Source organism: Phalaenopsis equestris, unplaced genomic scaffold, assembly GCF_001263595.1.
Source record: "Phalaenopsis equestris unplaced genomic scaffold, ASM126359v1 Scaffold000202, whole genome shotgun sequence".
NCBI classification, from domain to species: domain Eukaryota; kingdom Viridiplantae; phylum Streptophyta; class Magnoliopsida; order Asparagales; family Orchidaceae; genus Phalaenopsis; species Phalaenopsis equestris.
Genome location: NW_018164644.1, coordinates 2596857 through 2614858, shown reverse-complemented (window position 1 = coordinate 2614858; position 18002 = coordinate 2596857). Strand labels below are relative to the sequence as shown.

Below are 18002 nucleotides of genomic sequence, written 5' to 3'. Positions count from 1 at the left end.
ACTAAATCTCCTTCCAGCTGATTTTTTTCCAACAATTCTGTGTCCCGAGGAGATCTTTCCCGTGGAGATCTTCCCACCAGGTTGCCTTCCAGCAACTCTTTCTCCATTAGAGATCATCCCAACAGTTTCCTTCCCGACAGATTTTCTCCCAGCTGGTTTTTTTGTCCTGTGGAAAACTATTGCAGGTTTTCTCCACTGGAGAACTTTGGCAGATTTTCTTAAGGCCGCCGACCACATATCCCTCTAGCAGATGTTCGAGCATCGGACCTCCCTCCAACCTACTCAATCTCTCTACGAGACAGCCGAAAACCTTCCTGCAGCCAGATTTATCCCCTGCAAGGCCTCCTGCAACATGCTCTCCCTCATAAATCCTTTCCCGCCAACAAAACTACACCCTGCAGATTATTCAGCCGCTGAAATCTTCTCCTACGGTTGACAGAAAATCCCTTCCTTCTTGCAGGCTTCCATAGTGGAGACGCATCTTTCTGCAGCATTTTCGCTGCATCCAGATTTCCTTCCTGCAGGTGTTAAAAATTCTTGTAAGCAACTGAAACATCTACCGGCAGTTCCCATCCTCTACAAGCCCTCCACAGCCACTCAACATGGTTGAACCAACATCAGGTCTTGATGCAAAAGCAGCTGTCATTCGCATGAGAACGATGAGAAACAATGCCAACACGGAAAGAACAGTTGTTTGTACCATCCACCAACCAAGCATTGAATTGAATCCTTGGACGAGTTACTTTTGCTGAAAAAAGGGGGTCAAGCAATTTTTTTGGACCACTGAGAGAGAATTCTCAGAAGCGAATAGAATATTTTGAGAAAAATATAAGAGTTAAGAAAATCAACAATGGAGCCAACCGAGAAACATGGAAGCTGGAAACAAATTATGTTGCCACAGAAGAAAAACTAAAAATTAATTTTTTAAAGATACAAAAATCTTCTCCAACGCACATGTGAAATGAGGCATTGGTTGGAGAACTTAACAAGCCCTTACCTGGCGCATCTGATCATTACTTCTCAATTGAATATGCACAAACCAATTATGGCCAATTCAAAATCTGTGAATGAAAGTATTGGCCAATATATTGGAGGAAATTGGGCTAAAATCTAGCAAGACTAAGTATGACCTTGACACTGCTCCAGCGCTAGACTCAATTTATTGGAAAATTGGCCAGCACAAGAACAATTCGAAAGAGCTTATGTCTGACATTGGAGCAATGTTCTTTGTTGTATAAAAAATGAGCTTTGCCAATTGCTCTACAACACAGCCACGTTCTACTGATCCCTCCATTTTCCTGCAACAAGCCCTCTTCCAGAATATTTCCGGCAACAAATCTTCATCAGGAGCTTTTCCTGCAGCAAGCCACCTCCGGAACTATTTCTTGCATCAAGCCCACCCCCAGAAGTTTTCCTACAGTAGGTCCTCCAAAATTCTTCCTGCAACAAACCCTTCTCTTGAGTCTTTACTACATCATGCCCTCCTCCAAGCCTTTTTTCATGTATCAGGCTCTCCTCCAGACTTTTTCAAGCAGAAGGTTTTCCACCGGAATTCTACCTGTAGCAAGCCCTCAATCACAGCCTTTTTCTGCATCAGACCCTATTCCATAACATTTTCCTGTACGAGGCCCTCCTCCGAAGTTTTTCAAGTAGCAGATCCTCCATCGGTATTCTTCTTGCAACAAGCCCACCTTCGGAGTCTTTTCTTGCAGCAAGGCCTACCTTAGAAACTTTTCTCTTCTTTTTCAGTAGGGCATACTCTGTTGTTTTCCTTTTAGTTATTTCCTTCCCAGCAAACAACCATGCAGTATTACCTGTAGAAGTCTTCCGCATATCTACAAACAATACAAAAACTGCAATAAAAAAAATCACAGTTGGGGATATCATTTTGGATAGGCATATCGGAGTCAGGTCCGACCCGAATATGAACTAAATTGAATCAAGTCAATCTGAGCACGACTTGAATAATAAACGAGTCGAATTCTCTGACCCGAACTTGAAACGTAACATGAATCGAGTCAATATGAGCTCGACTTGAATAATAAACGAGTTGAATTCCCTGACCCAAACCTGAAGCGAAAAATATTAGGGTCAACCATATCTCGAATTTTTCGAGTTGAGTTCAAATTATGTTGGGGGTGTCAGGTCAATTGTTGACAACTCGGGATGTTAATTTAGGTCAACAGGTCGGGTTCAGGATTGACCAAAAAATGACGAGAATTAAATTAGATCAAACAAAACCCAACCTGAATAATAAACGGGTTGAATTCTCGAAACTGAACCCGAGTTAAGAAATATTTAGATTAACCCTAACACGTATTTTTTAGAGTCAAGTTCGAGTCGTGTTGATTTTTGGGCCAATTTTTGACACCCCTAACCGCAGTTAAATAAATGCTCAAGGGGTTCATTATCAAGGAAGGGATAAAGACATCAAGTTCTACACCTCACAAAGAATATTTCTCGCACATTGTTTGATGTTTTTAAATCCAAGTTGAACATGAATTTCAACCACGTTTCAACTTGAGTGAGTGTTAGAATTTATATTATAACAAAATTTATACATGTTAGCAATTATGAGAATTAAATTTATTTCCTTAAATTGAAGTTATTTCCTTTTTTATTTTATATTTTATGTTGTTTGCTTTATTTCCAAATAATTATTATGAATTGACTTATTGGAGATATTAGTTGCTATATTTTTCATTTCCTATTATTATAGGATTCAAGAGTTATTTATAACCCCTTTTCATATCCATAATATTATTTTACATTATTTTGAATTTCAACAATTAATAAATCTAGAAGAGCAAACTAAAGTTGGAGCAATAATTTGGATTCATAAAATAATTATGAAGCTAATTATGTATGATATATAAATTTAAATATTCTATTGAAAATGAATTGGTGATAAATAAAAAAACATAAATTAAAATTGATGAAGGTAATGAGTTTTGATCTTAGAAAATGTATTTCTTTTTCCATAGGAGCTCTCCTTCTACATGTACGCGGCTAAAAAGTCGATGGGTAGAATGAGGCAGGGATAGTGAGATTCCAAGGTAAGATTCAAGCTTTTGTAAGTGGAATGAAGGAAAGATGGAGAAAAGACTGCGCATGAGTAATGACTCGAGAGAATTTCACAAAATCTTTGTAAATGCCTTATAATATATTTAAAAAATTATATTAAATGAATTTTTGTGGGGGCCCGAAAGATGGAAAATAGAGTATGCGGGAGTTATGACGGGAGAGAATTTCACAAAAATTTGGTAACTCTCTTATAATATATTAAAAAAATTAATATAAAACTTTTTGGGGAACCAGCATTGTCTCAGGTCTCCTAAATCTGCTACCATTTGACGCATGGAACGACCAAATTTTAGAGATGACAAGCCCTTGTAAATCTAATCTACTCAATTAGAACTATTATATTTCAGTGATTACACGTTATTTTCGCAAAAAAAAAAAGTACTAATATTGAATAAGATAATATTCCATAGATTTTGCCCTTTTATGAAAACTTTAAGATCCAATTTGAAATTTATCATAGGCGGAAACCAATATAATTATTTGCCACTCTCAATCAGAAAAGAACGCTCTTAATTAAGGTTAGTATATATGTTTTATAATTTTGCTTTAGTATTAGAAAATTGGATAAAAGGAAATAATATCCCGAAATTAGATCAAATTGGAAGGGAAAAATGATGAAAGAACCTATCAATATTTCATAATTTTGTCATATTAGAATGTCATGGATCTTATTCTAGTTATAAAATAAACCAAACTACCACACTCAGCTAAACCAAATCAAGCTAACTCCAATCTTATCATGCAAAAATCCTAACCCCAACTTCTCTTACGTGAGTCACTCCTAGAGAAGCTCACACTCCCAGCACAATCATTGTCCTCCGCTATCCTTTTTCTCCTTATAAGAAAAATAGCATCTAATTGGGTCATTGCATGCCTATTTACTTGTCATAATCGGACTTCCTCCTTTCCTTCTCCAAAACAGCACCCTTTTGACCAAGAGCCTTCAACTCAACAAAATCTATGTTTACTTATTCATTGTGTTCTCAAATAATAGTGCGTCATCGCCTTCTTCTTCCTCGACCAAGCAAACAAAAATAATGAGTCATCTTCTCCTTACATTTTTTTTCTTGTCATTTTTGTCACATACAAATGATTATGAATAGTACCATACAAATAACCATCATAAAATATATGATACTTTTTTTACCCTAGGCAAAAGAGATTTTATAAACTTAGAGCGAATGCTTACCAATGAAGCTAATTTTAAAGTGACTATGCAAACAAAAGATTTTATGCCCTATCAATTGTGCATTATGACTCAAATGTCATAAGTTTTAAAATCGGGAAACATGTGAGCATAGATTGTAATTTAATGTAGTAGCATCATCGCGATCAAGCTTGCCACAAGCTTAGCATCACAAGTCACAATTTAACTAGCATAAGATTCTTATGTGCAGTTATATGGATACACTTATACAATATTAATATTTTGTGAGCTATGATCAACTTTAAATGTATCATCTTGGGCAATCTTGTGCAAATAGAAGATGAGTGAATGCCCTAAGAACCAAAAGATAAACTATTGCTCAATTTTGTTTATATTTTAGTTTTCCATTTTTTTTTGGTTGTATTTAGATGAAAATGGCTTATGTTATGATTTTATTTTGATTACACAGATCATCAAGAAACGAGCTTAAATTGTGTTTACCTTATTTGAAATTGGAGAAGGCGTTTTTTAAAGAGAATCTCTTTTAATTGTGATTGGTGTTCTGTCTCAACTAAACCCATCAACAGGGACAGTTTTTAAAGGCTCCTTGCCATAACAGTTGAGGACAAACTTGTAAGGTAGACCAGTTCAAATATGATTATCTAATAATTGAACCTTTCATCTAGAATATACGCCTTAGAGGACACGGAGGTTCCTTAATTTTGAATATTTTTATCTTGCCAACATATAGTAGTAGTAACATCTGCAAACAAATTGAGGCAAAGAAAAGTTGTTCCTGTTTTAAATGAAGGATATTATAAGACGAGCTTTGTCAACTCCGAGATTTACCCAAGGAGGATCAAGCTCAAAATAGTACTTACAACCTAGAGGTTTAAAGAAGGAAAATTTTCAAAGAAATGAAGCCAACTGTATAGAAGGGTCTATTAAACTCTATTCATCTACTTACGGAAAATCAAATCCATAATACATTGAAACCTATGGCACTACTCTACAAAATAAGCTACCTTATAGTTTCTTATTGAATAAAATTTCATTATTAAAGAGCATGAGACCATATGCAAATGCAATATTAAGCATTTCTACAACACTTGGCAAAAAACTGTTGATCCAAATTCAGGATGCAAGAATTAATTTGATTATGATTAAATTTTATTATTTAAATAATTATGAGAAATGACAGCTCTATCGTTTGTTTGCAAAGAATCGGAATATGAGATTGAAACATAACAACCCCATTCTATACGTGAAGTGCCTTGATTTCACTTTAAAAAAAAAAAAATAGAGGTCGAGAAAGCCTTAAAAGCCTGGAGCAAATGCAATATAAAATAGATTGACAAGACTTGTGCTTGAATTACCACATCCTTTATTCCTTTAAAGAGAAGGCATACTTGATTTCATAAGATGTTTGAGCTTTATGATCATTCTTTAATCAGACAAGTATTGAGACAGGCCTTAGCTGACTCTGCTCCTACCAGGTGAAACATTGAGCCATAAAGCAAACTTCTACATTTTCTCAATATTCAGACCCTTTTTTAATAAATTCTAAGAAATTTTATAGATTATTCATATTTCTTTTTTAAATGTTTCTGAATTTTATCTTTTTCCACACTTTTTTAGGGTTTTACTTGATTTTGTTTGGGTTTCATTTTTTTGAATTTTTTTTATTCAAAATATCAAAAACATTATTCATCCTCTCAGCTCACCCAATCCTACATGCATGCAATGTAATGAAGCATTTGGGCCACCCAAAGCAAATTTGCCCCTGTGATGTATGTTCGCCATTTGAAGTTTTACGGGTTCAATTTTTTATATGTTATCAGCAGCATTGTTTTTATCAAAATATATGCATGGTTTCAAATTCATCCACAAGTGATAAATTTTTAGTGTTGTTGGATGATTACATATATGACGTCCGTTTGGTCTGCGAAACCATTCTATTTGCCGACAAATTCCCCTATTTAATATGATAAATTAAGTAGAATTTATTTTAAGCTGAGTTCGGAAAAGTTTCCAATAGGGGCAAGCCCCTATAGTTAATTACATCTTAGACAACCGTAGTTACCTAAGAATACACTCGATAAAAATCAGAAAATATTATCTTCAAAGAGGTCAAAAGGATAGGATTTTTCAACGAAATCGGACAAAGATGTGTGCAAAGGGGAATGGTTCAAACTTGGAACATTTATTGTAAAATCCAAAGGAAGAAGAACTAGGGGATGTCACAAATCCGAAGAAGAACATCGGTGACTTCCCAGTCTATCCAATGGTTTGGCTTCAATTTAGAGGAGAAATTATTCAAGTGTTTTATCCTGTCAATTTTATTTATTTAGGACATACACTTGTATGAAACGATCACACAAATATCCTGGAAGATGTGAGGATTTAGGTCGTGACGGACGACAACCTCAGAATCCTAAAACGAGTTAGGACTTAGATTCCACAGTAGGGCTGTACAAATGCCTATAACAAAAGTTGTGAATTTATGTCGCACCACGCGAACGATCTCGAAAACCTATGAATTGTTGTTTAATTCTAAGGAAGGAATGATTTAGTTAAGGAAGATATGTTCTGCTGTTGAAGATGATCGTGTTGTCCCCAACGCTAGCTCCAAGTTCTTTGTCGTGACGAGTTTAAATTTTCTAGGTTGTCGGGTTTTGATTTCAAATCACCCTATGATTGTAGTTCTTTAAACATTTTATAGGGAACATGTTGAAATTGTACAGTGTATAGCATAACAGTAGAGTATGTAGCACAGGACAAGCTGTTGAGTATGCAGTAAAGAGAACAGTACAACATGCGGTATAAATGAAAAGTAAGAAGTACAGCAGGTAGGTGATTTACAAGAAAGTAACATGTTGTAAACACAAAGCAAACCTGTATACCTGGGATAGCCGCAGTTCCTTAGGAGTAATTGATGCAATCAGGTACAAGTAACAAAATTTGAGGAAGCGAACTAAAATGATTTATATAAACGAAGTAAAGAAATATCATCCAGAAATCTCGAGAAAAATCGTCAAAAGACTCGCGACAAGAAAAATGCGAGAAAATCGACGAATCGATGAAAATCGTAGAAAACACGGGAAAATCCCGAAAAGAGACCACGAGTACTTTGTCCAAAAATCCCAAGAAAACATATGAAAAAGTTTGAAAAGAGGGGTCCGTAAGCACTCGGGTCAGGGCTAGGCTCAACTATATATTAGTACTTGAGAGTCGTTGAAGGTTACTCGGTCACCCAAATGTATAAAACTCTTCACTCAACTAGAAGGGTGTCCTATTGAACCTAACTCAAGAGGGTACTCATTAGCCCAAACAGATAATCAACAGGAGAATAACCAATATTTAAAATGTATTTAAAATTTATATTTTTAGCATGCACATAAGTTTAAAGCATACAAAAGGGGTTGTATCAATTTTATTTGTAGCGAAAAATATATTTTTGTTTTAAAAAAAGGTGTATATGTTCTTATCAAATTTAATTTTTAATTAATTTTGAAAAGTAGTTGTCCACAAGTCGATCGCGCTGTCAGGCGTAGGGCCACCAACAACTTAAGAAGGTTCGGGTCAACTCACGCTAGTCTTATGTTGGTGAATGATATTGTCATCCTACAGCTCACCGGGTTCCTGAATCGGATCCTGATAGGTTCCTGACTGAATCGGATCCCGATGTCTTAGGATGACATATCATTCTGCTCTATCTCCGGTGTGTCTTTGTCATCACCGCCCTAAGCCCCAAAACAAAATCGAATTACTTGTGACCTTGCTTGATGGTTTTACGTATAGCAAAAGGTTATACATGAACGCTTATGTATCGGACATAAGCATCGAAAATTGAACCAAAAAGTAAGGAAAAAGAACAAAAATGAGGTGAGAGAGAGGGGGCACTGATTCACATAAAACATCGGAAAGACGGAGGATAAATCGGCCCTCAAACCTCGTAACGAAAAGACCTGAGAAGGTATGGCCCAAGGTCCTTGAACCAATCCAGAAGGATTTCATTTTTTCGCTCTATTAGAATTGGATCAACCCAAGGAGGGTGTCCTCTCCAAATTCTGTTTCGAACGAGTCGAAACGGGCCCCAACCGACACGATTATCACCCACAAATGACTTCCCCTACATCGGTGTCAATCCTCCAAAAATACCTTCCATGGGCTCAATTTAATTCAACCAAATGTTCTCCCAAATAGGACTTGAAAATCCTCCAAACTACATGATTTGAACAAAAGGAAAGTGACCTGGGGAAGACTATAATTAGCACCTCCAAACTTATGGTAAAATTAAGATTTTTCAACTCCCAAATTAATCAATAGCTTCTCATACCAAATAAACATAGAACCTTCCAATAAAGCCACATAAATGCTCACGGTCGGGGTCAATAGAGAAGAGAAAGCAGCCACCAAGGCTCTCAGCCAAGTCCACCAACTAAATAAGGAATTCACGGCTAAGGCAAGAAACAGGGGAAAAAAAGGCTCACGGCCAAGGCAATCCAAGGCACAGGATAGGCTCACGGCCAAGGCAACCCAAGGAACAACAAGTAAGGCTCACGGCTAAGGCAACCAAAGGGACCTTCACTAGCTACATTACCGTACCCCCTCGATATACATAAGGAAATGAATAAAGCGGTATAAATTTTTGGATGACAAACTTGACTCATCCACAAAATCCAGACTAATCAAGTCCAGCAAGACGGACCAAACAAATCCAAAAGACCCACCGATAAGCTCATGGGTAGGGCTAACAAAAGGCACGGGCCAACTCCAGGCGAAGCTCTCGGGTAAAGGAGCTAAGGGTAGCAAGGAGAAGCTGTTAAGGTTCTCAACCAAAGGGAACAAAGAGAGGGAACCACTGTCAAAGCCCACGGCCAAGGCCACCAAAAGGGGAGCTGCTAAGGCTCTCGGGTAAGGGGCAAAGCCAACAAAAACCAAGCCCCAAACTAGCTTTAAATTATTTGGGGACAAACCTGCACGTATATTTAACTGAGGCAGTCAATGACATGTCATTTTAATGTCAAAATGAGTTCAATAAGTGAGCAGGAACCTGGCGACCCAGGGGCAAAACCGAAAACCTCAACAAGCAAAATTGGGCCCCAAGAGAAGCTAAAACTGAGCCTTTACAAAGCCTCAAAATCAATATTTCATGCAGCATATTATTTCAAATAGGCAGATCGCAACAAAAAAGCTAAATTGAGGCCTCAACAGGCAAAACCGAGCCCCACAATAAGCTAGAACTAAGTCGTTCAAGGCTAAAACAGAATTCCAACAAAAATTAAAACTTGCGCCTCAATAGAGATTAACATCCAGTCATTTCAAGGCAAAATCAAGTCATCCAAAGGTTAAAGAAAAAATCCACATGCATTTAAAACATCAAGATATGGAGCTAATATACATCTTAAACAAGAAAAACAACATAGAGAACATATTTGGGCCTCCAAAATACCTATTCCGAGCATGAAACAAATTCCCATAGATATTTGAACAGAGAGGATACCTTACGAGGAGCTAAACCAAGTCGTTAAAACAAGCTACAGGACTTACTTTCCAAATTAAAGAAATTTTCAGAAATTTTCGCATAGCATGCATTTCAGCCCAGGAAAAGCCACAGGGAGCTATAACCGAGCCACAATAGAGGCTAAAAACCGAGCACAAGGGCCGGAGAAAAAAAAAATTGTGGCCTATAAAGTCTTTAAAGACAGGCCAAAGTAGGGGCCAAACCGAACCCTGTAAAGGCTCAAAAACAAGAATGAATTTCCAGCTTTTTATCGTGATGATATGCAACAAGAAGTAGATAAGCATGAATCTTCTAGAGCCAACATTCCTTGACATCAAAATGAGTTACCACATTCATTCTAAGTATGGAAAATATAATAACTTCTTTCAACATGTATTTCTAGATGAGCAAACATGCATTTTAAACTATCAATATACTACCAAACATTTTTTTTAAGCAAAGAAAAGAATAGAGGTAGCCCATATATGCTTCATTTCTCACTAACCCTAGCAAGAATCCATGCTCAAATCTCAAAACAGGCCTAGATTTTTACATCCACACTAGATTTTTCTAGATTTTTACATCCACATGCTCTTATGGTGAATATCTTAAAATACATGCAAATGTATCAGACTAGCATGTTGTACCATCCAACAGAGCTATTCTCAGTGGCTCGACAGAGAAACCGAAAGTAAGCGAGGCGCAGAGGAGGAGGAGAAGTACCTCGTTAATACAGAAACAAAAATAAAACCTCAGAAAAAATGCTCCACAGCCTACTCTTCTCCAACAGCAAGAGGAAACCAACCCAAACAATAGGAACTAAAGAAGAAAGTGAGAAAGAAATTTAGCAGAATTTTCCCTTCCCTTAGAAAATTTTTGGCCCCCTGAAACGTACCAACAAAAGCCTCATATAGACCAGAGAACAGGAGAAGGAATGACTCGGAGATCGTATACGATTCGAGGATCGAGAGGAGCAGACGCCTCCATACGGGCGTGCGAGAGGCGGAGGATGAGATCCTCGCCGAGGCTGGTCGCGGGATCGTCCCGCGTGCGCGAGGCGAGCGCGGGAACGAGACTCCAACGACACGAAGGTGTGGGTTAGGTGGAACCGACCGAGCCGAAGCTAGGGCAGAGGTCCACGAGGTCGAGCTCAGCAGAGGGGAGGGGGAGATAATGAAATTAGATTAGTAATAATAATAAAATATTGTTTAATATTATAATTAACACTTAAATGTGTATTTTTCCCCAGACATGTCGCAGTGAAACTAACGTCCCCTTTAGACAAAATCGACATTCTGAATGCGTCAGCGCAGTCCATTTTGTCATCCGGAGTCGTTTAGACAACTTTGTCAACAATTGGGGCAAAAACGCGTCGCGACCCGAATCACGTCAAAAACTCGGCTCGAGCTCAATCAAACAGGACAGCAAAGAGCACGAAGGTGTCAAATCAACGCGTACAGTCAATCCTAAGGCCAACAGTCCTATAGGGATGCTCCTTGAGTTTCTCCACAGTAGTCTTACCTACTAAATAATAGCGGTCAAAACTACCATATGGAACGTCAAGTCGAGCGCAGAAAAGCTCAGAATTTCTAACGGGGAAGGCTCATTTGCTAGCTTTTTAGGAGTTATCGACAAGGAAGTCATACGGCCAGACCCTAGGCTATTAAAGAAGAGAAAAATTACACCTCCGCCAAAAGTGAGGTCAACACATACAGACTAGCAATCCTTATAAATTGATTACAGGTCTGTTTAGGAGCCTTTGCAGCTTCTCAGCTTTTCAAATGCAACTGAGCTGCACCAGGAAACTACTGTGGGAAAATTGGTTATATGTTTGTTGCAACTGTGTGAAAACAGCTGTGAGGAAGCTGTTTCTGAAAAAATGATCATTCTGCATCTGTTAGTAAAGCTGTTTAAAACTGAACTGTGACAGCCACATATTTAATGCATCATAAGCTGAAATTCATTTCAAAACAGAATAAAAAATCAAAAACACACCTCACTTAACAGTGGGTACCGAAAGTGCTAAAAATAATAATAAAATTACAAATAAAATAACGATAATATTATTTTTGACATGAAATCGATGTATGTCTCGTCCTAAAATGTCCTCCAAAGATGCTATCAATTCGAGATCACTTTCGGCGGTTAAAGCTCGTCTTTCCTCAAAGCAGTCAAATAGAAACCATTATCCATTTATTTTAAGATGAAAACTATCAGAAAAAAGAAGAAAACAAGAAGAAAAACAAATCAAAACTGACCAACACTAACTATCAGTGAAACCACACAATAATTCAATCACCTTCCGACTAACACATCAGTGATTTGTTTCCTAAATTTCGTCATTTCATTTGCATCTTCCACTTCTTTCGTACAAATAATAGAATGATCATTGTCATCTCGTGACAGAGAATGCCAGAAGTGGTACTCAATTGCTTCTGCAGGTACTTGTTGATCCTCTTCGACACTACAGAAGTTAATTTCTCATTAAGACAAATGTCGCCTAATGTAATTGTGCAACTTCATCGTTGCTTCCACAATCTAGATCTGTTTTGGAAACAGGTAAAATGACATATCGCGCAATATCACTCAATTCTTCTTCAACAAGCCGAAAGTCCTATGAATTACACCTCGTAGAGAAGAATGTTTTTTGTTAAACCCCTCTTTTCTGCCACGTGTAATATTGTTGGCTCGCTCGAAACTAGGTATATATGTTGTATCAGAAAAAGGTTTTAGATACCCTCGCAGTAGTGGATAGTCAGCATCGATCAAATAATATTTGTTTGAAATGTATTGTATGTTCAGTACGATGCTTAAAGTGAATAACTAAAGAATTTGAGGCAGCAACATACTATGCAAAGGGTGTGGGAAGTTGAGGTAAGGATTTTGCATAGCAACCTAAAAAATTTTATCAAGTGAGCACTACCCTCACAACCGGGCATGACGAAAAAAAACACATGTTAAAGTCGCACAATTCTATGACATTCTGCGTAGAGCTCCACAACATTCGATAAATGCAATCTTTTTCTCATTTTTAACTCTCGCATCAATGTGGGCACCATTTGTTGCTCCAATGCAATCCTATGCAAATACCTTTGAGTTACTAACATCTGGTATTCATATTTTAAATTGAATACTAGAAATTGCAAATGTTATATTAAAAAACAGCATGTAACGTGCATCGCGTTGAATCTCAGTAGGAGTTCGAGAGAACGTGTGATCGGTTGGTTTTATGACTTGTGTAGATAAGCTCATGAGTGCATTCAGACCCACAGAGAAGTGTCTGTTGATCGTCTTAGACGAGTGTTGGAATCATTTCATCGCACCACGCATTGACTCATTTTGTGATAATATGTAGAAAGTTGTTGCCAACACCTCACGTTGAGCCATCCTCAATGACCCATGAATACTATGAGTTCCACTAAGTTTTGCTAGAAAATCTGTAAATACCTCTGATCTCATGGGTTGGATGCTTAACAAGCAATTCCCCAACACATTCATCTCTGATATAAGACGATGTAAAACATTGAGAGCGGTCAATAAACGTGTTGTAATACTCAACGATCAAAGAAAATGTTACATTCATATGTCTCTGTCTTTCTTGGTCTGAACTCATGTTGATGTATATTATATTAGTGTTAATACAAAAATATAATTAAGAAATCAGGAAAAAACATGATCCAAGCATTTATAATAGATAAAAATAACGGCTTACGACTATCAAATAAGCATGTCACAAGAAAATACAATAACGAAGTCAAAGTGTCAAAAGAAGGTAAATCTTAGCTCGGAAACGCAGTGACCCCACGTTCGAGTTCGCTGCTGCTCGCAGCAAATTAATGAGAATGAAGATTGTTGTTTGGGACACTTTTACTTCATTATTGTATTTTATTGTGACGTGTTTATTTGATATTCGTAAGTCGTCATTTTTATATTTTATAAAAGCTTAGGGCATGTTTTTTTGTGATTTATTAATTCCATTTTTTTATTTTAACACTAGTACAATATACACCAACATAGATTCAAAAAAAGAAAAATGGAGACGGAGAAATGTAACAATTCCCTTGATCGTTGAGAATTATAACATGTACATTGATCCCTCACCATGTTTCACATCGTCTTATATCAAAGATAAATCAGTTGGGGAATTACTTACTAGGCTTCCAACCAGCTTCAACAACATGTTCCGCATGAGACAAAAGGTATTTACAGAACTTCTAGCAAAACTTGGCGGATCTCATGGTCTTCATGGGTCATCGAAGACGACTCAACATGAGGTGTTGACGATAACTCTCTAAATATTATCACAAAACGAGTCAATCCGTAATGCGACAGAACAATTCTAACACTCATCTGAGACGATTAACAAATACTACTCTGTGGGTTTGAATGCATTTGTGAGTCTATCTATAAAAGTCAATAAACCAACCGATCCAAGGATCGCACGAACGCGATGCACATTACATGTCATTCTTTAAAATAACATTTGCAATTTCCAATACTTAATTTTAAATATGAATATCATACATTAATAACTCAAACGTATCCATGTAGAATTGCATTGAAGCAATAGATGATACTCACGTTTATACAAGAGTTAAAAATGAGGAAAAGATAGCATTTATCAAACGTTGTGGAGTCCTTACGTAGAATATCATGATTTTGTGTGACTTTAACATGTGATTCACCTTCGTCATATGCCCGATTGAGAATGTAGTGTGCACGACAACAGAATTTTTAAGGCTATTACGCAGAATCATCACTACAACTTCTCACACCCTCTGCACAGTATGTTACAGCTCCAAATCCTTTAAGTATTCACTTTAAACATCGTATTTAACTTGCAGTACATTTCAGACAAAAGTTATTTGATCGATGTTGGCTATTCATTGCAGGGAGTATCTGAAACCATTTTCTGATATGAAATATCATATACCTGATTTCGAGCGAGTCGACAATGTTACACGTGACAGAAAATAGGTCTTCAACAGAAAATATCCCTCGTTACGAGATATAATCTAGAGCACTTTCGGCGTTTAGAAAAAAAAAATTGGTGATACTACGCGAGATGTCATCTTACCCGTTTTCCAAACAGATCGAGATTGTGATAGTCACGAGACACTGCATAATTACATTATGTTGCATCCATCTCGAAGTGATATTGACTTCCGCAATGCCGAAGAGGATCAACAGCAAATACCTGCAGAAACATTCGAGTATCACCTTGGATATTCTCTGCCACGAGATGAGAGATCATTCTATTATTTGTAAGAAAAAGGGGAAGGTGCAAATGAAATAACGGTCTTTAAGAAACAAATCACTGATGTGTTAGTCGGATGGTGATTGAATTATTGTGTGGTTTCACTGGTAGTTAGTGTTGGCCAGTTTTGATATATTTCTCTTTTTATTTTCTTCTTTTCTCTGATAGTTTTTATCTTAAAAAAAAAAACTAATGGTTTCTATCTGGCAGTTTTGAGGAAAGATGAGTTCCAAAATTTCAAGGACGTCCGAAGATTGTCATGTCATTGCGGACTAGAGACTTTTTTTTTTAAGTCACGTCAGCCACATAGCTACGGTCGATACTTCTATAGATGTCTGCGGAGCCTCGCAGAAAAGTGTGACTTATTCCGATGGGCTTACGATTAAGGTCGATTCAACTGTCGAAAGTGATCGCGAATTGATAGCATCTTCGGAGGACAGTTTAAGACAAGACATACACCGGTTTCATGTCAAAAATAATATTATCGTTATTTTACTTGTAATTTTATTAGTTTTTTCTCTTTTTCTTTAGCACTTTCGGTGTCCACTATTAAGTGAGGTGTGTATCTGAACTTTTGTTTTGTTTTGAAATGAATTTTTGTTTCAGATGCATCAAATATATGGTTGTCACAATCATGTTTTAAACAACTTTACTAAATAGAGTTAGAATGATCATTTATTCAGAAACGGCTGACTTATACATGTTTTCACACAATTGCAACAAACAGACAGTTAACTTCCCCGCAAGTAATTTTCTGGAACAGCGCAGCTGCAGCTGAAAAATTGAGAAATAAATAAACTGCAGTTTCCCCAAACAGACTTTACGCATTCAAACCATGAACTATGAGAAATACCTTCGCAACAAGTAAAACTATAAAAGATGTGTTTCAAACCAATGTGAATCTAGCAAATTGAAGGAATCTTAGGACATGGCCTTAAGTAAGCAAGCCTAAACCTTGCAGTATATAACAAAGATTCAAACCACTGCAATGCACCAACCGAGCAAGGAATTTCTATGGTAAGATGATTATCCATTGAAGCGTCAAAGGAAGAAATGATGAATGCTGCGCTAAGAAATTCAAAGGTACCTTGCCTATAGTTTTCAATTTACGTACTTCAAGGCAGCTTAGGGCATTCTTCCCTCAAACCATTATTAAAACCTTGAAATCCTAGGAAACAATGATTTCTCAGTTTTGCATTATATGAATCCTCTTTTAATAAGGTGGTTGACTCTTGCGATAAATAAAAATGTGAAACATAATTGTTTTTGGATACCGCCTATTCCAAAAACCAGGCGATAAAAAGATAAATGTCGATTTTATGATTTGATCTATTTTAATTAGATGAAAATAGATCCAATAACCATAACTAAGCAATTCTTAAACTTAAACCAATAAAAAAATAACTACTATATAAGTCAAACCAAAGAATTTTTAAAAATAAAGTTTTGTTTGATTATTCAAATTTAACCAAATAATGCATGCCTCTAACAATATGTAGCGACTTAAACCTTTCAGCATTATTTTAAAAAGAGGTTATCTTGGTCATGTTTTGTTCACATCAATACCAAACCTTGCATGTCATTTTCTCATCTCAATGTGTTCATTGACCGAGGAGAGAGACAAATTTTTACACACTTGTTCGCAAGCACTAGATCTCATGTATGTCCTTTTGGACTTATTTTCACTCTTTTAGGTGACATGTACAAAAATTTTAGTGTTTTTATTATCTCAACCTTACGCTATTAGATCATTACTTTTATTTTTTTTCGTATTATTTTAGTCAAATAAACAACTTTTAAACTTTTGTTTGGTATGTTTCAGTAACACTTCCATAGCACCCTCAACAAAGACACCATCAAATCTATTAAGCCTTCCCGCGACAAGCTAGAAATGTATGATGGCTATGCAGAGCACCATAACCAAAATCTACCCCCCTGCCACATCAAGAAATATATATAAGGGGGATATGTGCAGGCACCTAAACAAGACATTAACGTCCACCATGAAAAGAAATGCATGCAAGGGCATTAAGGCGATTTTCCTAAACAGATAAAAGACAAGATAGCATAACAAAATATTCACATTGGAGTCAAACAAATAAAAGAACATGTGTAGAAGCATGCAAGGCAACTGGATTGCTTTATATATATTATGCAAGGACGCAAAGACGGTGGCTTGCACACAAGAGAAATTTGAAAGAGATTAAGAGTAAGAAAAGAAAGAAAAAAATAGCCAATGAGAGAGATAATAATGATTACAAGCTCGTACAGCTGGAATAAATAGTCACTGAAACGGGAAAGATAATAATGATTACAAGCTCGTGCAGCTTGAATACAAGAAGGGGAAGGTAAAAAGTAGAGAGCAGATGAGCCGACTTTCTATAAAGAGGGGTAAACCAATGCCCCCAATTTTAGGAAACAAAGGGTAAGAAACTACCCACACTTCAATTTTTCTTGAAGAAAAATATATATTTTAGATTTCTTCTCATCTTTTATATTCTCATATATCTATATATATAAAGAGAGAGAGAGAGAGAGAGAGAGAGAAATTTGGATGGCCTCTTTAGCCGCATTGGTAATAGAATCAAGTCAATGTTGGGCTAGTCATGTGAAACAATGTCAATTTATCTTTGTTGGTGTTGCACTCAACGGAGTCAACCTTGGATTCTATAGGGTCAGTACTGACATGTAAGCTCGGTTGATGTAAACAGACACGACAACAAAAAAGGATTATTCAAATTTGTGACTGCCTCAAATAGCTTACCACTCATAACAAGGAAAAAACAGGAATGAAAGCTTTTACATGGAGACGGCTACATTATTTCATCTTAAATAGTTAAGAGTTATATCATGATATGCTTCCGTACCTCTGAATTTCTGAAGCATTTTATCCACTTTATTATTCTGGGGATTGCATCTACAAGTTCCACAAGTGTTGCATTTTGATCCGCTGCATACAAAAGCACAATTCAGCAATTAATAAAAGAATGATTGAACAAAGCGAGTAA

General features: G+C 36.7%; 1 protein-coding gene across 3 annotated transcripts in view; it reads right to left on the bottom strand.

The window, feature by feature from the left end:
- The window catches only part of LOC110022794 (DNA replication ATP-dependent helicase/nuclease DNA2), an 81471-nt gene that overhangs the window by 51377 nt on the left and 12092 nt on the right, over positions 1-18002 (bottom strand). For all 3 annotated transcript variants that reach the window (XM_020721902.1, XM_020721903.1, XM_020721904.1), the window contains exon 11: positions 17862-17944. In XM_020721902.1, the coding sequence (XP_020577561.1) occupies positions 17862-17944 (83 nt within the window). The remainder of the gene's footprint in view (positions 1-17861; positions 17945-18002) is intronic.